Here is a 27,758-nt window from a genome sequence, read left to right as displayed (position 1 = left end):
ACCCAAACAAACACACACCCAGACTGCCAGGGAGCACCAGAAATTCACAGACTGGCAAACCTCATCCATCAGTCCCAAGTGGTCTTTGTTTCCCAGACTATGGGCAAGTTAGCAACACCTATGTCAGGCAGCAGCAATGTAGGAAGATGCTGAAAGGCATAATCTCATACTGCGTGGGAGATGGCAATGGTAAACCCCTCCTGTATTCTACCAAAGAGAAACCACAGGGCTCTGTGGTCGCCAGGAGTTGACACTGACTCGATGGCACACTTTACCTTTAGTGGAGGGGCAACATGCAGGAACGGAGCGCTGGTATGTGGGCTATTACGGAGAGTGCCTGTGCTTCTGAATTTGCAACGACATCACCCAGCAAATCCATAGGAGACACGTTGCTGCCTTGTTTGCTGTTTTTCAGAGATAAGAAGGGGAGGGAACTCTTCAGGCAGCAGCGGAGAGGGAGGATGAGCTTGTGGGGAGGGAAGGCAAGATTGACTTGATGTGTTGCTGAGGATGCCATCCATTAAAGTCCTATTCAAACATTATGTTGTACATTTGTACAGTGTACACAGATACAGATCTGTGCACAGGTACAATTATTCATACGTAATGATGAGCACAAGCTACAGCAGTAGGCTTTCTTTCTGTAACATGCGTTTGCGGGGGGGGGGGTTCTGTACTCTGTTTCACTTTTGAAAATGAGCACAGGTACTGGCATCCACACAGGTACAAGTGTACAAACACCTGTATGCTTGTACAACATAATGTCTGAATAGGAGGAGTTAATTGTAGTTTGGATGAGAATCTGCATCGTGCATGTGTAATAAGCGTTCAGGCTACCAGCTTTGACTTTGACTATTCTTGGAGCAGTGCCCCCCCCCCACCAATTCCTTCCCCCCCATTCCAATATTTTTCACAATATCAAGCCACTAAGAGAGGGGTAGGCAACCTTGGCTCTCCGGCTGTAGTTGAACTACAACTCCCATCATCCCCAGCCACAATTTTTTTGGAGAGCCAAGGTGGCCTATTGCTGCACTTAAATTATCAGGATTGCTTCTCCTGGAAGATTTTCACACCCACCTTTTAGTTTGCATCTCCTCCAGAATGGAGGGTGTGCATTCACATATCGGACAGATTTACCCCAAAGTCCCTGAGAGCTATCGGGGAGCACTTAACACACAATTCGGGTTTTTCATTGCGCGTTAAGAGTGTAGCCCAATTTATATCTGGGGTTAAAAAATCCACTTTTTGTGTCGGTTTTTGGGGGCAACTTTGAACTCGCAGTAAAGCCTCACAATAAACCCAAGCCTGCTGTTTGATCCTAGAGTTTGATGCTGATTCCTGGAGACCCCGGGCCCATGTTGGAAGGTTAGCTAGCCTGGAAGGGGGTTTCTGTCTGAAAAATTGACAACTCTGAATACAGGCCTGGCTCTGAGTTTAGTGCTGCCAGTTCATTGATGATCTCCTCTTCAGGTCGGAACACAGCTAGTGTCAGCTGTGAGTAGGTCAGGTGGTCTTGCCTGGGTCCTCTCCTCAATCCCTGCTGCCATCTGCCCTACTGAGAGACATAGGAAGCTGCCATATACGGAGTCGGACCATTGGTCTATCTAGGTCAGTACTGTCTTCACAGACTGGCAGAGGCTTCTCCAAGGTTGCGGGCAGGAATCTCTCTCAGCCCCATCTTGGAGATGCCAGGGAGGGAACTTGGAACCTTCTGCTCTTCCCAGAGCGGCTCCATCCCCTGAGGGGAATATCTTACAGTGCTCACATTTCTAATCTCCCTTTCATATGCAACCAGGGCAGACCCTGCTTAGCTAAGGGGACAAGTCATGCTTGCTACCACAAGACCAGCTCTCCTCTCCCACACACATGTGACCTCCCATTTACACTATCACTAGGCATCTTTCATGTGCTCCACAGGTACAGATTTAATAGGAACAAATCCTTGGGGCTTGCAAGTAATCAGGGAGGGCAGGGCTGAATTATTAGCTGGGTATATTTACCCTGAAATGAAAAGAATAAGGGGGTGATACGTCATCTCCAAATAGATGATGGGCTGTCACACAGAAGAAGGACCAGGCTTGCTCACTGTCACTCCTGAGGACAGAACTTGGAACCAGTGGGTTGAAATTACAAGGAAGCAAATTTCAGCTATAATTAGGGAGAATTTCCTAACTGAGAGAACTGTTAGACAGTGGAACAGTCTGACACACAGAGTGGGGGCTAGGGGTTTTCGGGCAGCATATAGGCAGCCATCCGTCAGGGAGGCTGTAGCAGTTTCCTGCACTGAGTCAGAGGTTGGCTAGAAGAACTCTGAGGTCCCGTCCAATCCCAACATTCTATTATTCTAGGAGGAAATACCTCCATCCACTCTATACAGCAACAGCACTAGAGAGTGCTTTTCAGCTGGAGTAACTAGCCCTGATCTCTCCAGTACATTATGTGGAAATGGGGTTAACTCTTTCCCCATGCTGTGTTCCCCATGCCTGGGGAGAAATTGAGGTTGAGAGATACACACCTCAACCCCAATTCCTCCACCCTCCAGGATCCTTCCAATTGTTAAGGGATCTGCCCCTTTCATAGCTTAAATTGCCCTTTGCAGGGCTTAATTTAGAACCAAAGTATGTCCCCCCCCCACTTCCAGTCCCATTCTCCCAAATGATTTTTTTAACCAGCTAAAGGGCCAGCTCACCCACCAACAGCTTAAAGGATTTGGAGGCAGGAAACTGGGGTCAACAAACGTTTCCTCTATGCACTGGGCTTGTGATTGAAGGGAAGCAAGAGGCAGGCTGTTTGCTTCAAATTCCTGACTGAAGGTCAGGAAATTTAAGGCTGACAAGAGGAAATACTTTTTCACACAGCACATAATTAATCTATGGAATTCTTTGCCGTGGGATGTGGTTATAGCTACTATTTTGGATGACTTTAAAAGGGCTTAGACAAATTCATGGAGGACAGGTCTCTCAGTGGCTACTTATCTGGTGGCTGTAGGCCACCTCCAGCCACAGAGGCAGGATGCCTCCAAATATCAGCTGCAGGGGAGTAACAGCAGGAGAGAGGGCATGCCCTCACCTCTTGCCTGTGCGTTCCTCCGAGGCATCTGGTGGGCCACTGTGTGAAACAGGATGTTGGACTAGATAGGCCTTGGACTTGATCCAGCAGGGCTGTTTGTTCGTATGTTCATCAGCCTAATGACCATTTGAGTCTGTAGCTGCCACTGTTCTAGGGCGGCATGTGTGTGCAGTCTCCAGTCTTTCATTTGGTTTTGTTCCTTAAAAACAAACACACAATTTTTCTGCACACCTTGGATGTTCTCCAGGTTTACAGACTCCCTTTCCCTCTGGGTAGCGCTGCTTCAGTGCCCAGCTTGGGCAACATGATGCCTCCCACGTTGGCATTCAAGGAAATGATGAGAAGTGTTGCTTAGAAATTACAGCAGGGGCGGCCCTTTCATGAGGCAAGGTGAAGCTGTAATCTCAGGCAGCAAATCATTGGGCACCAGCAGAGTGGCAAGATGTCCACTGCCGCCGCCATCAAAGCAGTCTTCAGAACCAATCTGACCCTTGCAAACCTTGCAAGGAACACCTCTCCTCACACTCCTTGCAAACCTTGCAAAATGAATGAGGAGAGGAGAGATTGCTGGCAACCTTCCCTGCTTCCCACACCGCTTTCACAGCTTGTAAGGGTCAGTTTTTGAAAGGGGACTGGCTGGCCCCCATCAAAGGCATGGGGTAAGGCAGCATTTGGCACCTTGCCTCAGGTGCCACAATACCTTGGGCCACCCCGAATAAATATTTGGTAAATCTCAGCTCACTGCAGGAGCCAGTGTGGTATAGTGGTGAGAGTGTTGGACTAGGACTGGGGTGGCCTGACTTCAAATCCCCATTCAGCTATGTAACTCACTGGATGACTCTGGGCCAGTCACTTCTCTCTCAGCCTAACCCACCTCACATGGTTGTTGTGCGGATAAACATAACCATATACACCACTCTGGGCTCCTCAGAGGAAGAGAGGGATAGAAATGTATCAAGTTGTTCTAGTAAGAACTAATCAACCTACTTTCCTTTCACTGTCTCTACAACTGGACTAAATTTGGTTCAAACCGAGGTCCACAGGTTAGATCTCTTGCAACTCAAATGTTCATGCATCTGACATCTTGGATCGGGGTGGATGACATCATCACAAACTACACCATTGAAGTGTCCCTGTGTGTCACTCACTACAACTGTAGCAAATTTGTTTCAAATTGGTTAGACTGCCCACGTTAGTGCACTTGTGCCTCAAAAGTTTTTCTGTCATCTTGAATTGGTATGGACATCATCACAAACTATGCCATTGAGTTGTCCCTGTGTGTCACTCACTGCAACTCTACCCAATTTGGTTCAAATGGGTTAGACAGTCCACAAGTTAGCCAGCTTGTGCCTCAGATGTTCATGTGACCATAATCTTTGATTGGGGTGGATGACATCATCACATACTATGCCATTGGGGTGTCCCTATGTGTTCCTACAGCTGTAACAAATTTGGTTCAAATCGGTTGTGGTTTGCAAGTTAGCCCACTTGCACCTCAAAGCTTTATTTGTCCACCATCTTGAATTGGGGTGAATGACATCATGACAAACTACGCCGCTGAGGTGTCCCTATGTGTCACTCACTGCAACTGCGCCCAATTTGGTTCAAATGGGTTAGACAATCCACAAATTAGCTGGCTTGTGCCTCAGATGTTCATGCAACCACCATCTTGGGTTGGGGTGAATGACATCATCACAAATTATGCCAATGAAGTGTCCCTACAGCTGCAGCAATTTTTGTTCAAATCGGTTAAGTGGTTTACAAGTTAGCCCACTTGCGCCTCAAAAGTTTACATGTCCACCATTTTGAATCGGAGTGGATGACATCATCACAAACTATGCTATTGAGGTGTCCCTGTATGTCACTCACTGCAACCAGTGTTCTCTCTAGCTTTTCTCATCTGTGTGTGGAATGAGTTTTGCTCTGGCTGGGAGTATCAAGGCAGTGTGTTCGCACATGCATTCAGAGTGGGGCCTTACTGATCTAACATTTACTGAGCAGACATCAAAAAACTTGTGAGCGCAGGCACATGTGCACACCTTAGAGGGAACACTGACTGCAACTGTACCCAATTTGGTTCAAATGGGTTATGCAGTCCACAAATTAGCTTGCTTGCGCCTCACATGTTCATACAGCTGCCATTTTGAATTGGAGTGGATGACATCATCACACACCGCACCATTAGGGCATCCCTATGTGTCCCTACTGCTGTAGCAAATTTGGTTCAAATCAATTAAGTGATTCACAAGTTAGCCCACTTGCACCTCAAAAGTTTACACGTCCGCCATCTTGAATTAATGTGGTTGACATCATCACAAACTATGTCGTTGAGGTGTCCCTGCGTGTCTGTAGCAAATATCAGATTTAAGCCCAGCCTTTGTCTCGGAGCAAGCCCACATGGGGGAAAGAAAAATTCTGATTCATTTCCTCTATGTTTGCTCAACAAAGGCTGTTCTTTTAAAACTTGACCGTTTCTTGGTAATCGCTGCCACCACGCCCACTTTCTAACAGAGTTTAATCCCTCCCTGGTGTGGGCAAAATTCTAGAGAAACTCTCCTTCTTTTACCAATGGAAAAATACAGAAAACTTTCCATGTGCAATCTATACATGAAGAGCAAACTTGGTAGTGGGAGTTGCTGAACAATCAACATTGACGCGTGTATGCACAAGAGTAAAACCCCTTTTCCCAAGTTAAAAATCCACTCAGACACAGGTAAAATGCAAAGAACAAAAAAAGGGGAAACTCTATTAAAAATACTAGACTGCTTCAGTCTGAGGCTCTCTCAGCTTTAAGTTACAGATAAAAAGAACATTCTCTGTACTTTACAAGATTACTTCCAAAGATCACTCCAGCTGGTGTTTGGAGTGGCACACTTTAAAAATCGTGGCTACCCAGTTGCAAACATAATTCAAAGAACACCCCCAGTTGCAAGGAAACTTTAAAAGCACCTTTATAGGGTACAAAGACTTTTACAGAGCCCTGGTTGGATAAATAGGGCTCAAGGTCAGTTCCTTTTTGTTACGTTACAGATAAAAACATTATAGACCAATTGTAAGGATTTGCAAAAGCACAAGATCAAAAGAAATCTAACGCAGGCTACCTAACACACAGTTCTCTGGCTAGACCTTCCCCTGAAGCCAAAGCCCTTGGCTTCCTTTTCCCTTGAACCTTACTCTAAACTCCAGGAGATAATTGAAGTTTCCTGCAATTCTGTCTCTTAAGAATCTGCAGATGCCCTTCCATGAGAGGAGTCTCCAGGCTGGCTGTTAGCCACGAGACAGCAAGGCTTCATGGCCGGTACTCACAAAGCCTGCTCCCCATCTTATCTCATCGCCCTCCTGACTCCTTCTGGGAACAAAGACCCCCTTCACTTCCTGCCGCCAGACCCTTTAGGTCCCAGTCACCATGTGCTGAATGGCTGATCCCCAGAGGTCACTACCTGTCAGTCAGGACACGGTTCACTTTCGGTTCACTCTTCAGGGTAAGAGAGGGCCGATGCTACAGTGTCACTCACTGCAACTGTACGTAATTTGGTTTAAATCAGTCAGACTGCCCACAAATTAACTACTTGTGCCTCAGATGTTCACATGGCCGCTATCTTGAATTAGAGTAGATGACATCATCACACACGACGCCATTTAGGCATCCCTATATGTCCCTACAGTTGTAGCAAACACGGTTCAAATCGGTTAGGTGGTTCACAAGTTAGCTCACTTGTGCCTCAAAAGTTTACCCGTCTGCCATCCTGAATCAATGTGGATGATATCATCACAAACTATGCTGTTGAGATTCCTGTGCGTCACTCACTGCAACTGTACCTAATTTGGTTTAAATCAGTCAGACTGTCCACAAATTAGCCCGCTTGTGCCTCAGATGTTCATGCAGCCGCCATCTTGAATTGGAGTGGATGACATCATCACACACCATGCCATTTGGACATCTCTATGTGTCCCTACAGCTGTAGCAAATTTGGTTCAAATTGGTTAGGCGGTTCACAAGTTAGACCACTTGCGCCTCCGCCATCTTGGATCAGGGTGGATGACATCATCATAAAGACCATGCAGGTGTCCCTATGTGCCCCTATAACTGTACCCGATTCGGTTCATATTGGTCCAGGCGTTGCGAAGCTGATAGTAGGGGGACACACACAGAATGTCTGGTGATCTCATAAGCCTGCTGGAAAGTAGACTATAAACAAACAAATAAATAAAGCAGCACCAAAAAAGGCACTTTGTACATTGTCAAGGACAATTTCTGTCCTGTCTTACGCAGCAAAATGGGACTACAAGGGCCCACTGAGAGCCTCTTGCCTATATCACTCCCTCAGACAGAAAGCTGTCTCTGTCTAAATCAGGAAATGTGGTTTTGGGAAGCAAACAGATGGTCAGGTCAACAATATAGAGTCCAATGTAGAATGTTTTTATTTTACGGGGGATGAGTGCTGCCAAAATAGACTGCAGCAAGAAAAACATTAGGAAAAACACTTATTATCTGAGACTGTGTCCCATGGGAACCCTTCCTTTTATGAAAATATACAATGACGCATTGCACAGTGAAGTCAATGAACCAAGGCTGGAGACACACAGTAGATTTGTTTTTCAGAGAGCTGATGATTAGGAAGAATTTGCTCATGGCTGTGTGAATTCATCACATCTTTGCCTCTCATATACACCTGTACAGATGTACCTACCTACAAGAGCTACCTAACGGCGCAGCAGGGAAATGACTTGATTAGCAAACCAGAGGTTGCTGGTTTGAATTCCTACTGGTATGTTTCCCAGACTATGGGAAAAACCTATATCAGGCAGCAATGATACAGGAAAGATGCTGAAAGGCATCATCTCATACTGCACAGGAGATGGTAATTAGGGATGTGCATGGAAACCTTTGGCGCTGGCGGGGGTAGCGCTTTAAGGGCGGGGGAGGGTGTACTCACCCCTCCCGCCGCATTTTCCCCGCCAGCGCGTTGTTTTTTGTAAGCCCCTCGGGGTGGCAGCGTTCCTCCCTGCCGCCCCGTCTTCCCTGTCGGCCGGAAGTGGCGAGTGCACGTGCGCCTGTTGTGTGCATGTGCCCTTCTGCCGTGTGCGTGCGCGCACTCACGACTTCCGGCCGATGGGGAAGACGGGGCAGCAGGGAGGAACACTGCCGCCCCGAGGGGCTTACAAAAAACAATGTGCTGGTGGGGGAAATGCGGCGGGAGGGGTGAGTACACCCTCCCCCGCCCCTAAAGCACTACCCCCACCGACGCCGAAACGCCCCCAGTGCCGAAACGTTTCAGAGGCCTTCATAATGGCCTCTGAAACATTTCGGGCACATCCCTAATGGTAATGGTAAGCCCCTCCTTTATTCTAACAAAGACAACCACAGGGCTCTGTGGTCGCCAGGAGTTGGTACCAACTCGACAGCACACTTTACCTTTACAAGGGCCAATGGCTGACATCCTGACTAACGAAGCGTTGGTACAACAAAAAAAGTACCAGTGTAGCATCAGTGCTTCTGAAGACTAATGCTGCACCTGTGCTAGTGTGCAGGGAGGATTTCAACAACTTTCCCTATGTCACCTGGGAATATATCCCTGAGGGTTGCAGGGGCCTCAGGGATATATTTTTGGGTGGCACAGAGTACTTCCTGGGGAAGGGGCAGTTAATTTGTCCCATTACCACTGAGCCAGCAGCGGAGCTCATTTAGTTGAACTTTTCATAAGATCTGGTGCTTCTCTTCTCACCCTTTATTCTCAGTTCTCCATGCAGGCTTTCAGTTTGTATGTTTAAAAGGAAAAAAATTTCTAGGTGCCTAGTGTGTTCATCTGGGTAAATGTTTATTCAGCACTTTAAAAAAAGCAATCATATGTTTATTTACAACTTGTCCCAGGTTGGAGAGGGGCTCCATGAGTTTTGCAAAATTCAGCCAATCGGCACTCTACCCAGGTGGGCGGGGACAGAGGTAGCTTTTGTTTATTGTCATACGGTCAGCCAGTCAGCACTCTGCACAGCTAGCTTCGACTGGAAACACAAAGAAGCAATTGCTCTTGAAGTCAATTCTAAGGTTCTGCATCAGGCCAAATGGGGTGAATGTGGATCTGTTGTGAGTTCACCACTGCAGCCGTGCAAGCTGTCTGTGTACTTCTAAACACATCCATTCACATGTTCTTGTACTGTCTCAAAAGTCTGGGCAGAGGAGATAGTAGAACAAAAGAAATATGCTTATAAACCTCCCTCAAGGCTCTCTTAAAAAACGGTTATGCAAAGAAAGGAATGCTTTAATTGTTACTTTTTGGTGGGTCCTAATGAAAGCATTACCTGCTTTGGATTATGGATTGTTCTTGTAACGGATTAGACCAGGGGTAGGCAATTCTGGCTCTCCAGCTGTTGTTGAACTACAACTCCCATCATCCCCAGCCACTGGGGATGATGGGAGTTATGGTTCAACAACAGCTGTAGTGCCAAGGTTGCCTAACCCTGCATTAGACCAACACATATGATTTTAGGATTTATAAATCAATAAGTTTGTTCCCAGCCCAATGCCTCCTGCTTCTCACTTAGGAATGTGAGGCTCCATACTGCTCCTGCTGCTGGTGAGGGAACCCTGAAATCGGATCTCCCAGTTCTAGGATTCTAGAAGCACCCTCCTGCTCCTCTGCTCCAATAAACTCCAGGGTGCAGAGACCTTCTTCCAAACAGTATACGTGACCTCAAATTCTGGGTGACATCATGAGAGAGGAAAGGAATTACAGAGGCTCAGGCTCCCCAAGCCTGCCCCATACCATGGCTAGTTCTAGTCCGAGCACAGCATCCCTCCTCTAAAACCAACACCAAAAGGAATGGAGCGATTTTGCCGTGTGGAACCAAAAGCTGGGCCTGTGGAAGGAACAAAAGAAATGATGTTGCAGGTAGCAATAAGAGAGATCCAAGACATCCTGGCCCTACCAAGGACTGTATAGGCATATCTATCTGTCTGTCTGTCTGTCTGTCTGTCTGTCTGTCTATTTCTCTTAGGTGTACCCGTCGCTAATCCCATATGTGGCAGCTCTCACGAGAGTTCACAAACCATTGCCAGATAGTGACAGGGATGGGCGGGAGGGAAGAAAATGGCGTTGGCGGCTGGGCCAGAGGTGGCAGTGGTGAATGGTGGTGGTGGGTGGTCAGCTTGCCAGTGGGCGGGCAGAGAAAATAGTGGCTGGGAATTATGGGAGTTGTAGTCTGGATTCCCCGTTAGAGGGAACACTGCCCATGGACTTACCTTCTACACGTGGATCAAAGCTGCCTTCCTTCCGTGAACTGACATTGTTTGGACTTTCCATATTTTCATAGGAATCAGCATCTACAAATGAGAACCAAGTCAGATGGACTGAACCCCCAATCCCAATTCTGTAAATTGGGACCAGGGAAAATTGGAGATGTCAACCAGTTGCCCCCCTGATAAGTAGAAATTCAATAGGTGATGCTTTCCCTGGTATCAAATTCATGGAGGACAGGTCTATCAGTGGCTACTATTCTGGTGGCTATAGGCTACCCCCAGCCTCAGAGGCAAGATGCCTCTAAATACCAGTTGCAGGGGAGCAACAGTAGGAGAGAGGGCGAGCCCTCACCTCCTGCTTGTGGGCTTCCCAGAGGCATCTGGTGGGCCACCGTGGTGTGAAACAGGATGCTGGACTAGATAGGCCTTTGGCCTCATCCAGCAGGGCTGTTCTTATCTAAGCTTACCTGCTGGATTTCTGCCTGTCATGCTACTGTTAAAGGCAATGGAGCCCTGCCAAGAAAAAGGTTGGTCACCCTAACCAAGTAGTATATTAGAGAGTTAGGGGGGAAAAACACCTCCCTTTTTTGCTAGTTGCCTTGTGTTTTGTTTCTAGCTTCTACGAGTAAATGCAATAAGGGTATGAAAGAACAAGATCCGGAAAGTTGGCCATGGGTCCCTCACCCCAGATTCTGGTTTTTTTTAACACAATATTTTTTATTTGGAAAATACAAATAACAATAAGGGGGGAAAACATCATAAAATACAACTACATAGCAAATGAGAAGCAAAACAACAAAAACTTGCTGATTCTAAAGAGGGAATCAGCATAGAGTAGTGGTTATTATTATTATGATTTATTTACACAGTCAGACAGGTGTTATTGACTGGTTTGTTTTATCCGGACATCGAGTCCTTCCCAAGGACCTGGGATGGCTGAATTTTATTGTCAAAGTTGTTGCTGTTCTTAAAGATATCATTGCAGAATATAGGCTGTTCCTAGTAAAGCTGCTTTTTGTAATTGGCTGATGGTGATTTCTGTGGCCCCTATGGTGTTGAGGTGCTCTTCAAGGTCTTTTGGAACTGCACCCAGGGCGCCAATTACTACTGGGATTATTTTGATCTTTTTCTGCCACAGCCTTTCAATTTCAATTTGTAGATCTTTGTATTTGGTGATTTTTTCTATTTCTTTTTCTTCTATTCTGCTATCCCCTGGTATTGCTATGCCGATTATTTTAACTTGTTTTTCTTTCTTTTTGACTACAGTTATATCTGGTGTATTGTGTGGCAGATGTTTGTCTGTTTGTAGTCGGAAGTCCCATAATATTTTTACATCTTCATTTTCTTCAACTTTTTCAATTGTATGGTCCCACCAATTTTTGGCTACAGGTAGCTTGTATTTTTTGCAGATGTTCCAGTGTATCATTCCTGCTACTTTGTCATGCCTTTGTTTGTAGTCAGTCTTTGCGATCTTTTTACAACAGCTGATTAGGTGGTCCACTGTTTCATCTGCTTCTTTACAAAGGCATCACTTGCTGTTTGTTGTTGACTTTTCTGCTTTTGCTCTTATTGCATTTGTTCTAAGTGCCTGTTCTTGTGCAGCCAGTATTAAACCCTCGGTTTCTTTCTTCAAGTCGCCATTCTTAAGCCATTGCCAGGTCTTGGTGATGCCTGGTTTTCCACTTATATTGTGCAAATATTGACCATGCAGTGGCTTCTTTTTCCATTTTTCTGCTCGGTTCTTGACTTGTTCTTTCTTGTAGGCCTGCTTTGTTTCATTGGTGTTGAATAGTTTCTTGTTAATGACCATTTGAAGTGCATCTTCTTCACTGTCCTTTATATATTCTTCAAGGCATCTTTTCTCCTCCTCTACTGTTTGATGGACTTGCAGCATTCCTCTTCCACCTGAGCTGCGAGGGAGGTATAGCCTATCTACATCACTGCAGGGGTGCAGAGCATGATGGATGGTCATTATTTTACTGGTCTTACAATCTAGCGTCTCTAGCTCTGCCTGGGTCCAGTCTATTATTCCTGCAGTGTATCTGACAACAGGTATAGCCCAGGTGTTTATGGCTTGTATGGTGTTCCCGCCATTGAGTTTGGACTTTAGGATTTTTTTAACTCTCCTGATGTATTCACTTCCAATTTTTCTTTTCACTTCAGTGTGTGCAATGTTATCAGCCTGGAGAATGCCCAAGTATTTGTAATGTTCTTTCTCTTCCAGGTTCTTGATCTTGCTTGCATTGGGCAGTTCTATTCCTTCTGTTTTTCTTATTTTCCCTCTGTTCATTATTAATGCAACACACTTGTCTAGTCCAAACTCCATTGCTACATCACTACTGAATATACGGACAGTGTTTAGCAGTGATTCAATTTCTGACTGAGACTTTCCATACAACTTCAGATCGTCCATGTACAGCAGATGGTTGATTTTACTTGATGTTTTAGATGTTTGGTATCCGTGGCCTGTTTTGTTTAGTATTTGTGAAAGTGGGGTCATGGCGATTACAAACAACAGAGGGGATAGTGAGTCCCCTTGGAAAATGCCTCTTCTAATGCTAACCTGTCCAAGTGTCTCACCATTGATTGTTGACTGTGTACTCCACATGCTCATTGCTTTTTTTATAAATATCTGAATGTTTTTGCTGACACCAGTTGTTTCTAAACATTTTAGTATCCATGTGTGAGGCAATGAATCGAAGGCTTTCTTGTTGTCAATCCATGCAACACTTAGATTGGTTTTTCTTCTCTTACAATTTTCTAAAATCATTTTGTCAATCAGCAGCTGGTCTTTTGTGCCTCTGGTGTTCGGGCAATTTCCTTTCTGTTCAACTGGAGCTGTTCGTTAGTTAATAAGTGTTGCATGACTTCATCTGCTATTATTCCAGTTAATAATTTGAACATGTCTGGCAGGCAAGTTATCGGTCTATAATTACTTGGAACTGCACCTTTTGCTGGGACTTTCATGATGAGATGAGTTTTCCCAGTTGTTAGCCATTGTTCAATATCACCGCCTTGCAAAAATGTGATTGAACTGTTTTGATAGTTGTTTATGAAGGCTTGTTAGGTGTTTAAGCCAAAAGCCATGCAGTTCATCGTTGCCTGGAGCAGTCCAATTTTTAATTTTCTTTGCTCTTTCACTTATTAATTCTGGTGTTATTATTAAATCTTACATTTGTTGGTTACATTTTTTTGACCTCTTTCACCCCGCCTGCTTTTTTATTATAATCTATTGGATTGTCCCATAATTTTCCCCAGAAATTTATTTATTTATTTATTTATTTGATTTGATTTGATTTGATTTGATTTCTACACCGCCCTTCCAAAAATGGCTCAGGGTGGTTTACAAAGAGAAATAATAAATAAATAAGATGGCTCCCTGTCCCCAAAGGGCTCACAATCTAAAAAGTCAGAGTGGCTAGAGTGTTGGACTAGGACCGGGAAGACTTGAGTTCGAATCCCCATTCAACCATGAAATTCACTGGGTGAATCTGGGCCAGTCATGTATCTCTCAGCCTAACCTACCTCACAGCGTTGTTGTGAGGATAAACATAATCACGTACACCACTCTGAGCTCCTCAGAGGAAGATCGGGAATGTAATAAATAAAATAAATAAATTACAGGAAACTTCTTGATGGGCATAAAATCCATATACACAAGAATGAAGAAAGAATTACTAACTGGTTTTATTTAAACAAGCAAAAAACCAGCTTGAAATCAAAGCATCATAGGAAGAATGATATATAAATTTATCTTCTGATTGGAATACATTTAGGATTGTGAAGATTTTCTGTATAAGGAAGAAATAAAGATCATCATGCCATTAAATCTTTTTAAAATTGTGATTTCTCACATGATGTACTTGAGGAAGTTTATACATGGTCATTTGTCAAAAAATGTCAGGCCATTGCTCTTTGGAGGACTGATTAAGAGACTTCCACTTACAGTTTGTGCAATGCAGCACTACCCAGATACACTAACGCAGTGTTCTTTGATGCAAGGCCCAAGAGCCAATGACTCCCATCAGCCCTAAGTGCGGCTCCCTGACTAATTATTAAGCCTGTGCAAAGCTTTGGCCAGAGCCAAAGAGTCCACATTGTCCCCCTGGCAATGTGTGGAGGTGACCATTCCCACAGTGCTGTGCTTTGCCTAGTGCAGTTTCCTTTAAGGAAAACAGAGCCCTTTCAAACCCAGCACCATCTTGGAAGGCATCTATAGAGCATTGGGAAGTGTAGTCTTTCCTAAAGCTGTGTACATGTTTCCCCCCTAGACATTGCTGGGGCTCCACAGTGCTGTCTTTCTCTTAAAGGGTTCTCCTGGCACTGGGAAAACAGCAGCATGCAGAGGTCAGCAGCGTGGGAACAGGTTCTCACAGCAAACAGGTTTTACTGAAGTGGCCGCCACTTGAAAAACAGTGATGACCATTGCATTAACCCGTCTGGAGCCCAGGAATTTCCCTTCCCACTAGATCCTCTTTTTGTCCTAGCACTCACCTTCCTCGTTGCTTGTGTTGGGGTGCAGGTGAAGAGTCTTGTTTGCAGTGGGGGGCAACATCCCATTCATCTCCTCATAGGTCTGGGAGCCTGATGGGAAAGGAGAAACGTCTCAGACTGGAGTGGATGAACAAGCAGGCTAAACATTCTTCTGTGGAGGGGGGTCCCAGCCAAATGGAGGCATTTGCTGTAATTTACTCGTCTGGAGTTTTCCAATATAATATACGCAGCTTGTTCCCAGCACGGGGCTTTTCAACAATTCCTCGCAGCCCAGAACAGTGTTTCTGTTTCCTTATCTCAAAACAGAGGACGAATATCCCACTCACAAGCCAGAGATAAAAACATCAGTAATGAAGCTGAGGCATTTCTCTGGGAATAAGGGTGATGGAGGACAAGAAGAGATGGTCCTCAGTTTGAAGATGAATCATGCAGGGACTAGCAGAAATCATCTGTGCTCAGGCTAGACCAAGGCTGCACAACATTGGTCCATGTTGGACTACAACTCCCATCATCCCTGACTATTGGCTCCTGTGGCTGGGGATGAGGGTAGCTGTAGCCCAAAACAGTGTGTGTGTGTGTGTGTGTGCTGAGCAGTCTTGGCCTAGACACTCCCTCTCTTCCCTCAAAGGAACATCTCCCGACCCTCCAAGCCCAAGTGACTCCCTGGTATACAGGTGAGTTGCGAACAATGAAGCAGGCTGGTAGACAGCTTGAGCATCGTTGGCAGAAAACTCAGAATGAATGTGACCTAACACAGGCTAGAGCCCATATTAGGGCCTACTCTATGGCGGCGAAGAAATCCTGCTTTCCCATCACCATCGCATCAGCTCAATGTCATCCAGTGGAGCTTTTTCGAATGGTTCAGGGCCTCCCAGGTGAGGACACCAAAGACCATGAAATGGAACTCTCGGCAGCCCGCTGTGACCAATTTGTTTTACATTTTGCAGATAAAATCGCTCACAAGCCCTCATTGGACCCAGATGACTTATATAACCTTCAACCAGTTTCAAACCTCCCCTTCTTGGGCAAGATATTGGAGAGTGTTGTGGCGTCTCAGCTCCAGACTGCTCTGGAGATCCTTTCCAGTCTGGCTTCCGACCTGGATATGAGACTGAAACTGCCTTGCTCGCCCTGGTGGATGACCTACACCGGGAGATAGACAGAGAGAGTGTGACTCTGTTGATCCTCCTGGACCTCTCAGTGGCTTTCGATACCGTTGAGCATGGTATCCTTCTGGAATGTCTCTCTGAGTTGGGACTTGGGGGCAGTTATACGGTGGCTCCATGCTTACCTGGAGGGTCGTACTCAGAAAGTGGTGCTGGGGGATGCCTGCTCCACCCCTTGGCCTTTGGCCTAGGATGTGCCACAGGGATCTATTCTGTCTCCCATGCTGTTTAACATTTATATGAAACCACTGGGAAAGGTCATCCATGGGTGTGGGCTGCGGTGCCATCAATATGCTGATGACACCCAGCTCTACGTATCTTTTAAGTCAGCAGACACCAGAGAGGCAGTGGATGCTCTGAACTGGGGCTTGGAGGCTGTTCTGGATTGGATGGCAGCAAACAAGCTGAAACTTAATCCAGATAAGACAGAAGTGCTCTGGGTTGGTAGAACTGATCATCCGAGTAATGAGGTAAATCTGGTCTTGGACGGGGTCACACTTCCTCTGAAAGACAGAGTCCACAGCTTGGGGGTACTTCTGGACCTGACGTTGTCCTTGGAGGCGCAGGTGACGGTGGTTTGCAGAAGTGCCTTTTACCAACTACAGCTGGTACACCAGTTGCGATCCTACTTGGAGAAGCTGGACCTGACCACAGTCACTCGTGCATTGGTAATATCCAGATTGGGCTACTGCAATGTGCTTTACGTGGGGCTGTCCTTGAAGACTGTTTGGAAGCTTCAGCTGGTCCAGAATTCTGCTGCAAGAATGCTTGTGGGTGCAAGTTGTTTCATGAGTATCATACCCATCCTGTGGCAGCTTCATTGGTTACTGGTCCACTACCGGGCTAGATTCAAGGACCTGGTCTTCACCTTCAAAGCTCTACACAGCTTGGGGCCAGGGTACCTGTCAGACCGCATTCGCCCATATGAAACTGCCAGGGCCCTCCGTTCATCATCTCAGGCCCTGCTCATGGCCCCGCCACTAACAGAGATTCCAGATGGTGGAGACTAGAGACAGGGCCTTCTCAGTTGTGGCTCTTTGGCTTTGGAACGCCCTCCCTGAAGAGCATTGCCATGCTCCCTCCCTCAATGTTTTTAAAAAACAACTAAAGACACATATTTTTAAGGAGGCTTTTTAATGTTCCATCTTTGGTTATATCTGGTAGGTTCTGTAGTTTTTAGTTTTTATAATTTTCAGTTTTTAGCTTTTAAAATAACTTTTAATTTGAACTTAATACTGATTGTGGTTTTAACCTGACTTTTAACTTGTTTACTCAATGTGGTTAATTTTATTACTTTTATTGTATACTGTTATCTATTTTGTTGTTGTGAGCCACCCCAAGCAGTAGTGTACTAGAGGGGCAGGGTATAAATATTTTAAATAAATAAATAAATGAGAAAGCATCAACGTGGTGGCAACACTGCTTTTAAGAGCTGCACGGTCCAGCCTAAACACAGAGGACCATGTTATGCTTGGATTCTACTGCTTCAGATTTCAGTTGGGGGATTACCTGAATGAATGCTTCCCCATACAAACATGGCACAGCAAACATCTGATGTCAAGGAACGGGGTTCTAACCTAGCATTAACCCCTAACAAGCTAGTTTTCTATGTGCAGTGATTTTCTAAATCACTTTAAAAAAAATTTTTAAATCACTTTTTTTTTGACGGGGGGAGGGACATTCAATCATGTGATTCCTCCACTTGTGCTCTGAAGTAGTGCAATCCACAAGCAATTTCATCATTTATCCATTCATTCATTCAGTATATATATGCCCTTCCCGAAGCGGTTCAGGCCCTGGCTCAGGGCTCATATTACCATGTGACTTGTTTCTTTAGGCAGGGCCTTACCCATGGACCCTTTGCAGATAGAGAGATACCTTCAAAGAGGCGCAGGTGCAAGTTGTGTAACAGGGATATCCAGATGTGGTTGACTACAACTCCCAGAATCCCCAGCCAAAGAACCTTTGCAGCTGAGGTTGCTGAGAGTTGTAGTCAACAAAACCTGGAAATCCCTGTTACAGAGAACACTGGTGGGCGGAGGGGCAGCAATAAAAAGACAGCAACTCAGCAGATGCTTTGCTGTGGTCCGGCTTTTCAACAGAGGGCCGAAATCACCTGTGGGATTCCTGTGATTCACAGAAGCACCTGGCTTTTCTGCTTACCTGTAGAAGCTTCGCTGCCACCATCCTGCTTGTCCACTTGGGGGTTCAGAGCCAGCTGCAAGCGCAAACCTGGGGGCAGAGATCAGCACTTGCACTAAAGAGCCATGCCATTTTAGAATGCATCCACAGGGGCATTATTTCCCAGTCTCGGAAAATCATGACATCCATGTATTTTGCATCAATATGGTCCTGTTTGGAATCACTGTGGTCCGTTGGAGGGACTACAGTTCCCAAAGAATACTAACAAATTGAAAAAGGAGTCACAAGTGTTCTAGGACAGAGGATGTTCAAGGGACTAAATCAGGGGTGGGCAAACTTGGCCCTCCAAATTTATCAATTTGACTGGGGTTGATGGGAGTTGTAGTTCAACAACAGCTGGAGGGCCAAGTTTGCCCATCCCTAGTCCAGCCTTGGGTCACCAGATGTTGTTCGACTACAACTCCCATCATCCCCAGCCACAATGGCCACGTTGCAGATGGGGATGATGGGGATGATGGCAATTGTATTCCAGCAACATCTAGGGAACCATGGTTGTGAACCACTGATCTAGAAGATAAGGCAATGCTCACAGAAGTGGTACTGGCAGCAGCCAGTTATTTTAATAATAATAATCCTATTTTAGACCTGCTTCCTGCTTTGTAACCACATGCAAAACCATAATATAGGTCATCTGCAAGCTGCAGTCCTTTGTATGTAAGTCTCATTGCACCCAGAAGTCCTTGCTTCTGAGGAAACACGCTTAGGACGATAAATCACAAGATGAAAGACTGTCGAAAGGATGCAGAAGAGAAACAGCTTGGGACACACCCATTAACCTGGACTTGTTGCCATACTAGTTGTGGGTAAAGTTGTGGCTCAAAATGTGAACTGTTGTTCTCTGAAGCTCTTATGGAAGTTTCAGTAAAATACTTGAGCACATAGCTTTTTTAAAAGAGGGAGGGGGCCTTTCCAACAGAGCCTGCTGATTTCACAAGATTTGTGAAATCACAAGGGTTTCAGCGATCTGCAAAAAGATTCAAACCGTGGCTGTTTATAGTGAAAATATGTAATGATGTGGGATAACTGTAAGATCCCTATGATTCTTCTTTTTAATATGTGTCTTTATTACAGAAAAATTGTTCATGTGTTTCTTCTTTTCAGATAGATAGTATTCAAATCAGCAGCAGCTTGATCAGAATCATGTTCTCTCTTGGGTTCAGCTAGAATTAAAAGGTGTTTGTTTTTTCTTCTAGTTGAAAAGAATCTCAGCTGCTCTTGTTTTATTACAATGTGGCAATGCAACATTATGTAAAGTTGCAGACTTAATATTAGCCTTCCAAATGATTGCACCATACATAAACTACTAGCCTGACCCTTGTCCATGTTCCAGTGGACATACCTACCCTGTAAACATGTGTTGTTTTTATGCCAGTCTAATTGTCATGGCTTCCCCCCTAAAATCCCGGGACTTGTAAATGTTGTGAATTCTCTCTCACAGATCCCTGGTTCCCCTAGCAGTACTACAGTTCCCAGGGCCCCTTGGGGAGAAGGAATGACTGTCAAACCAGTTTAAATCTGTGGAGGAGATACGCCTTTTGTTAGCACTGTGAAACACTCTTGCACCCTCTGCCCCCTTTCTGTCAGCAGCAGGGTATGACGGATATGGTGGACTTAGACTGAGGAGAGCTGAGTTCTAATCCCTCTACAGCCATGAAGCTCATGAGTGACCTTGGCCCGGTCACAATCACCCTGTTGAACCTATCTCATAGAGCTGTTGTGAGGATAAAAGTGGGGAACGGAACCATGCATGTAGCCTTGAGTTCCTTGGAGGGAGAGTGGGATAAAAACATATAATACCTCGGCTGCTAGGAAGCAGGTTGGCCTTTGCCCATTAAAGAAAGATTGAGAGATATTATTATTGTTGTTGTTGTTAATAATAATAATTCGATTTCTATACCGCCCTTCCAAAAATGGCTCAGGGCGGTTTACACAGAGAAATAATATATAAATAATATATAAATAATATATTTATTCATTCCACTTGGAGGTCTTAGGAAAGGGGCTCTGGGTTCTCTGCCTTCTTAGACCCCTATCCAGTAGTACCTGCTATAAGCCGTGCAACGCCAGGACTCACAGGGTCCTCCTCTTCCACATTCTCATAGTTTTCACCATCTGTTGGGAAACACAGGGAGACATGACCACCAGCAACAGGACTGATAGGCTTTGAGTCCTATTACCATTTTGGGGAGGGCTTTGTTGTTATGGGCACTGCCTTCAAGCCCCTTATGAAAGCTGTTGCTCATGACAAGAGCCGCAATAGGATGGAAGAGAGAAAGTGGACAGTGTTCCTGTAGCAGCTTGTGAATATAACCCATTATAATCCCATGCCAGGGATGTGGGCATGTAAGCTGCTGGGGGCAACAGTGCTCTCCAATCAGCACTTGTGTTGTCTCCCGGTGAAATGTTCCCAATGTTTTCTTCCCCATTTTGGAGCCAAATTCCACAGATTAGCACTTCCCTCTTAGATATCCTGGTTCCCATGTCCCCTTCTCTCGCCTGCCACATGGGCAGGCCTTCTCTCGCCTGCCCATGTCCCCTTCTCTCGCCTGCCATGTCCCCTTCTCTCGCCTGCCAGATCCCAGGTTGTCCTTGTCTCCTTTGTTCCCAACACATTTAAAGAGAAACTCTTTCTCCAGAGAAATTGTCTTAACAACCCTGACATTAACAAATAAAATCAATGTATTTGTTAATTTCAGAATGTTATAATCAACCTCCCTTGGGGAAAAGTGTTATTTTGAATCAGGAATAAAATATACATATTTTCTTTACCCAGCTACTCTTGTTTTCCCTAGTTTTTACAGCTGTTTGATGCCTCTCATTGTTTCCATGAGTTGCTTCAATCTCTACCTCCACACCCAGATGTTACCTTCAGCAAGCTGGTCTTCGGTCAGATTCTTAGGGCCCTGCTGGGTATTGTTTGCATACCAGGGGTCATCTGTGGATCACAAGACAGTGGCTGGTAAGAAAATGTGGCCAACACTGCCATAGGACCTGTCTTGTCCCCTTGCCCCATTGATAATACCTGAGCCCCAAGAGCAGATGCCAGATGTCATGTCTTTCTTGTTGTTTTCATAAGGGGATCCATCTGTTGCAGGAAGAACAGCACAAGGTTAATAAAGGGTATTCCCATACAGCAATAAAGTGCAGGATATTCAAACCTCTAGTCCTGCATGACTTCCTAGTGTGAACTTATCTTCTGTACACATAGCAAGCAGGGACCTTGCACAATTTTTTGTAGCTCCACCAGCTGGCCAGCTCTTGCATTGTAAGAAGAACCTGCCCTTTTCCCCAGTCGCCACAAAAATAGCAATGAAAAAGGGTGGGTTCGTCTCAGAATCCAAGAACTGGCCAGCAGATGGCGCTGTGAAAATTATACAAGGTCCTCACTTGATGCACATACAGAGGGTAAGATTGTGCTAGGATGTAGCACGGAAACCTACAGCAGTGTGTATGGGGAGTAAAAGCATGCCTGGAACTTACAAAAAACGATGCATATCTTGTATGGTATTGCTGTACAGAAAGACACAAAGGCAATGAATAGGAAAAGGGCTACCAGTTAGGGACAGGGTACATACTGTACATTCAGAAAGTCCCAGATTTAGTCAACAATGTCTCCTATTAAACAGGATGTCAGACAGCAGGTTTGGTCAAGATGCCTTCCTGAGACCTCTGGAGAGCTAGGAATAGTTCCATGTGTGGGTTAGGTAGACCAACGGTATGATTGATTATAAGGCAACATATGTAAAGAAGCCTAATGGGTGGAGTACAGGACCTGGGTTCTTCAAATCATGGTCAGCCCAGTCCAGCCCATCCTAGACTGGACTGCTACTCTCCGGCTACTCAAAGGACTGCCTCTGGACAAGGTGGCAGGAGAGAATTCCCTTGGATGAGAGAGGTGGGGCAGGAGAACATGGGACTGATTCATGATTGGCTGCAGTGCTACTAGGGGACAACTGGACCTCCCCAGATGATCTTTATTTATATATTTATTTTTATATTTATCGAGAGCCAGTGTGGTGTAGTGGTTAGAGTGCTGGACTAGAACTGGGGAGACCCGAGTTCAAATCCCCATTCAGCCATGAGACTAGCTGGGTGATTCTGGGCCAGTCACTTCTTTCTCAGCCTAACCTACTTCACAGGGTTGTTGTGAAAGAGAAACTTAAGTATGTAGTACACCGCTCTGGGCTCATTGGAGGAAGAGCGGGATATAAATGTAAAATAATAATAATAATAATAATATTTAACACATTTATTTGGCAGCTCACCTCAAGTGCCGCAATACCATGGGCCTCCTGTGCCCCAATCAATACCCTGGATTAGACTTCCATCCGTCTATTGTCCTGTCCCCACCCTCACTCATGTTGAACCCAGGATTCATTGACTCAAATAAGCACTCGGCATTTAACAGCCCTCCCCAACAATTTCCAATAAAATGTGAATAGCTTTACACACATCACACAGACAGTGCATGTTAGCTGTTGTAACCTCAACTTCACTGAAGAGCTGCGAGGATTACGCCACCCTAATCTCTTAAATGAATGTGAGAAACAAACCAACTGTGACAGTGACAGTAAGCAAAAGGAATAATTTACCGCTCAAAAGCAGGCTTGCCTGTTTCACTTCTTCCTGGGTGTTCTCATAGTTGTCATCATCTGAAGCAGAAAAGACCAGGATGACTAGGCCCACCCACTCTTCCCTCAGGCCAAATAATCTTCCTTGGCCTCCCATTGCTTTCATAAGAACAGCCCTGCTGGATCAGGCCCAAGGCCCATCTAGACAGTCCAGCATCCTGTTTCACACAGTGGCCCACCAGATGCCACTGGAAGCCTACAGCAGGAGTTGAGGACATGCCCTTTCTCCTGTTGTTACTCCTCTGCAACTGGTACTCATCTGATTCCTCCACAATCCCACTTTGATGTTTTTATTTCCCCTCTGAACTCACCCACCCTGCTTCTGCTCATAATCCCCATCATCCACCATGCCCACAGGACAGAAGAGGCTCCTCCTCTTCTTTTTGGTATAGTTGTGTGTCCTAACCTCCCTGGCCACCATGTTCTCCAACACAGTATCACATTGCGGGGGGCCTGTACCAGCTACTGATTCCTACACTGGTCATCAGGGGGTCTGAGGTCTTGTACTGTTTCTGGCATCCAGTGCAAGCTCAGAAGCATAACCTACAACCCCCTGTGATGGACCAAAGGCTCCTGGGATGTTGTTACCCATTTGTGATTGACGGATGCTGGCCTTATGAGACATGGAAGGAAGGTGAGCCTATTAGGTTCTCCGGCTACTCACCTCATTCTCTTCCATTTTCTCTTCCCCTATTTCTCTGAAGCAGACTTTCAGCTAGATATTATGGCCTGCCAGCAACATGGTAATTTCCATCCCATCTATTCAACCCGATTGGATTAATCAATGAGGCATTTATCAAGCTCCCAATAGATTACCACACCCTGGCTATCACATCATGCATGTGCTTGGTGAGGAAGCTGTAGGTTTGGCAGGCCTGTGACCCAAAGTTTTCTTCCCTCAAGTTCATACCACAATTTGCTTCCCAATCTCCTACCCATATTTACCATCTTTTTGCTCTGTCTCACTGTCAGGGCACTCATACTCCTCCTCATCTTCATCTGGTGAAAAGGAAAGAGAGACAGAGAGAAAGCATGTACAGCAGTTATTATGATGGTCTTCACTAGACAGCAGGGCTGGCCTTTTCTAAATTGCCACCACCCCCCTCTGGCTGGCTCCATCTATATTTGAGACAGAGCCCTACACAAACTGGCAGTTAGGTGGCAGAACTGTTTTTGGACTGTTACCACTTCAAACTGCAGATGGAGAACCGCAAGTTCTTTCATCTTCAAACCCTGGCAAGAAATCTGGGAGCTCTTTTTACGTCCCCAAATTATATTGACTGTCAGAGAGATTCTCTAATTCAATTCTGGGGAATTTTACTATGGTTTTCTTTTAGCAACAGACACTGTATAATTTCAAGCTGTTACATTTCTACCCTGGATTGTCTGTATATACTCGGTTACATTGTAATGTCAGTTGGCTACCCAAATAAACTGACTGACTGACTGACTGACAAATATTAAGAACTCCTTCTACATACTGTAGAAAACTATGTGAATAAGAAAAGGGTTCTAGTGTAACCTTCTCCCTGTTATGTTTTTATATTTAAGTAAAGTAAAGTGTGCCATTGAGTTAGTGTCAACTCCCGGCAACCACAGAGCCTGTGGTTGTCTTTGGTAGAATACAGGAGGAGTTTGCCATTGCCATCTCCCACACAGTATGAGATTATGCCTTTCAGCATCTTCCTATATCGCTGCTGCCTGATAGAGGTGTTTCCCATAGTCTAGGAAACATACCAGCAGGTATTTGAACTGGCAACCTCTGACTTGCTACTCAAGTCATTTCCCCGCTGCGCCACTAAGTGGAACATTGTTGTTGTTGTTAATAATATGTACCGGGATTCAATCATGGTAGTATAGTACCATAGCAAAATTTTGCCCACCTGTAGGCTGGAGCAGCTCAGGAACAGCTGAACTGTATCACATCCTGTTTTTTATGAATCAGACCAGCGTTCCTTCCCTGCCCCAACAAAGTTGTTGGTTCAGAACTGTACTTTAAATATGCAAGTTGGCAATGCAGCACTGAATGATGATTGCAGAGGTGGGGTGGGAAAACCGCAGATTGTGGCCAATTGCTCAGGCAGCCTTCCCAGTCTGGTGTGTAGGCCTCACCACATGCGACATGCACTGCTCCTTGGCTTGGTGTTACTAGGGGCTGGCCCTCATGTCCAACTGGTCCTGGAGTGCTTGTGCTATATACATAAAGCCCCCAGATGCTGCCCTCTGCATGGTAACAGCAGGGGCCAGATCACAGCACCACAAAATGGAGGTTCATCTTTTCCTTCCCCCTTGAACAGCTTTGCACATTTCCTGTGCCAAACTGCCTCTGCATCCTGCCGCCGCTTGAGAAAGTCTCATTCAACCGCAGGTGTCATTTGTTTTTTAATCTGCTATTTTTTTACGCCTTTGCAGCAACTGTGACTGTACTTTTCTCCTGCATTAAGAGGAAACCCAAAGACAACTCTTGAAAACATTCAGAGTGCATCTTCCAAGTGAATCAGAGCTCTTGCACAGCCCCTCTCCATTTCCGTGTGTGCCTCGTGCAGGCAAACATTCCATTTGTGCTCCATGGATCAGAACTCTTTGTCTGCCATTCTCCGCCTCTTAATGATACCCCAAATCTGCCACCTGAAATGACCATCTTATCTGGCCTTAGGATGGACAAAAAGACAAAGAGAAGGGTGGAGGCACCACCAAGGAAACACAAATGAGAGGGGGGCCACAGATGCCTCACTGTTGTCTTTAACAGGCCCCACACATTTTGGATAAAGTCCTTTATCAAGGGTATTTCAACTTAATAAAACATTTTATAAAAAGGCTGATGCCAACCCACATCACCAACAGTAGCAGAGTTATGGTGATATCAGTTGGCTTCAGTCTCTTTGTGAAATTTTTTTTAAGCTGTGAAAGTGCCCTTGATAAGGGATTTTATCTGAAATGCATTGAGCCTGTTAGAGACAACAGTGAGGCATCTGAGGGTCCCCTCTCATTTGTGTGGCCTCAGGGTAAAACCCTTCCTTTCTAAACCTAATCCCTGAAGACACTCCAACCCTTTCAGTTCCGCTGGGCCTGAATTCCTCACTATGATCTTTGCAACACAGACTTCCCACCCCCAACTCCTGGGGCCAAACTACCCATGAAGGCAGTTCACACGATCAACCTAAGGGTAGGAGTAGGCAAAGCCTCCTCCTACCCAAATTCGGGAACTGCAGGTGCTCCCGTTTTCTGGCGGGGTGAGATTAGAACAAGGTAGGAGGCAGGAAGATTGATCTTTTGCTAAACACACTCTACCCAGATTCCGTCCCCGGCTTTGGAATGAAGTAGGAGGAAAAGCCTTCCTACACTAAAGGGGCTTAGTAGATGACCAAGCTCCCCACCTGCCACCTTGTTTTTAACTGACACACGAGCAAAAGCTGTGAACATGCAGAGCATGCAAGTACCCAGATTAGGCGGTAGAAAGCTTATCCTACTCTAATGCTGATCGTGTGAACTGCCCTATGATATTCTAGGCCCGTGTCTTTAAAAATGGGTATGCCTCAGTCACATGTAAACTGGGGTGGTGAGTGTTTTTTAAAAAATGCTGTTTAAAACTCAAAATGGGCATATGGAGGGCTTAATCTTCCTTCCTCTTGCTGTTTTCACCTTCACAACCACTCTTATTCCAACCGAGTCCAATGCCAACATTGGAGCCTGACTGGAGGGGACGGAAGTAGCCCTGGAGGAAGGGACTGCAGGGGAGGAAATCGAGAGGAGGGTTCAGTTGACTTCTTTTGCAATTTAAGTTGGATGCCCTTCTCCCACCTCCATTTTCCATATGATCAAGGCAGGCACACATTTAAAGACACAGCTCCGTCATTCTCACATCTTGTAAGCTTCTCATCCTTGGGCCCCCAGATGTTGTTGGACTACATCTCTCATCCTCTCCAGCCACAATGGCCATTGTGGGTGGGAATGATAGGAGTTGTAGAGCCAGCATGGTATAGTGGTTAGAATGTTGAACCGTCAAATCCCCATTCAGCCGTGAAACTCACTGGGTGACTCTGAGCCAGTCACTAATGTCTCAGCCTAACCTACCCCAGAGGGTTGTTGTGGGGATAAACATAACCATGTATACTGCTCTGGGCTCCATGGAGGAAAAGTGGGGACTAGAGACAGGGCCTTTTCGGTTTTGGCCCCTCGGCTTTGGAACGCCCTCCCTGAAGAGCTTCACTATGCTCCCTCCCTCAGTGTTTTTAAAAAACATCTCAAAACGCACCTTTTTCAAGGAGGCTTTTTAATGCTCCATTATTGTTTTGTTATATCTGGTAGGTTCTTTAGCTTCTTTAGCTTTTTATAATTTTCAGTTTAATTTGAACCTAATAATTGTGGTTTTTAATCTGACTTTAAAAAAATTAGTTAATGTTATTACTTTTATTGTATCTGTGTCTATCTTATTGTTGTGAGCTGCCCCGAGCAGTAGTGCACTGGAGGGGCGGGGTATAAATATTTCAAATAATAAATAAATAAATGTAAAAACAAAAATTTAAAAACCTACATCTGGGGACCGAAGGTTGAGAAGCCCTGGCTGAACTTTTATTCCGTATGCTGAATCCTGACTTCCTACTCACAATCATATCCTTTTGTTCTCCCCACTGCCTTTCAATCCCTTACATTTCTCAGTATCACCATAACCCGGAACTCTGCTCCTTGTCCTAACCCATAACCCGGATCTCTGCTCCTTGTTCACTCTTCCTCCATGACGTTGTCCTGTTCCCCTACTGTGATCATCACACAATCACCCTTTCCCTTCCCTCCTTTCCCCCCAGAATTTACCTTGTGTTTTGGTGGTACTGGGCAGGTCATCTCTCTTCTGAAATAACTGCTGGGCACCCAGTGGGTCCATGTTTGGTAGCACATTTTCATAGGAGAAGGCATCCATTGGATCTTGGTCTTGGGGGGGGAAACGGAAGCTCCATCAAG

General features: G+C 45.4%; 1 protein-coding gene across 1 annotated transcript in view; it reads right to left on the bottom strand.

The window, feature by feature from the left end:
- Positions 1-8,871: 8,871 nt before the first annotated feature.
- Positions 8,872-27,758, bottom strand: part of CD19 (CD19 molecule) — a 30,992-nt gene continuing 12,105 nt past the window's right edge. Inside the window, exons 9-19 of the mRNA XM_053263475.1 lie at positions 27,612-27,728; positions 23,745-23,798; positions 22,761-22,820; positions 21,191-21,253; positions 21,035-21,103; positions 20,212-20,280; positions 18,130-18,198; positions 14,801-14,890; positions 10,310-10,390; positions 9,834-9,927; positions 8,872-9,237 (exon numbers count right to left, since the gene is read on the bottom strand). Coding sequence (XP_053119450.1) covers positions 9,845-9,927; positions 10,310-10,390; positions 14,801-14,890; positions 18,130-18,198; positions 20,212-20,280; positions 21,035-21,103; positions 21,191-21,253; positions 22,761-22,820; positions 23,745-23,798; positions 27,612-27,728 — 755 coding nt within the window. The 3' untranslated portion in view covers positions 8,872-9,237; positions 9,834-9,844. The remainder of the gene's footprint in view (positions 9,238-9,833; positions 9,928-10,309; positions 10,391-14,800; positions 14,891-18,129; positions 18,199-20,211; positions 20,281-21,034; positions 21,104-21,190; positions 21,254-22,760; positions 22,821-23,744; positions 23,799-27,611; positions 27,729-27,758) is intronic.

This window comes from Hemicordylus capensis, chromosome 6 (assembly GCF_027244095.1).
Source record: "Hemicordylus capensis ecotype Gifberg chromosome 6, rHemCap1.1.pri, whole genome shotgun sequence".
NCBI lineage: Eukaryota > Metazoa > Chordata > Lepidosauria > Squamata > Cordylidae > Hemicordylus > Hemicordylus capensis.
This window is presented reverse-complemented; position numbering and strand designations above follow the sequence as displayed.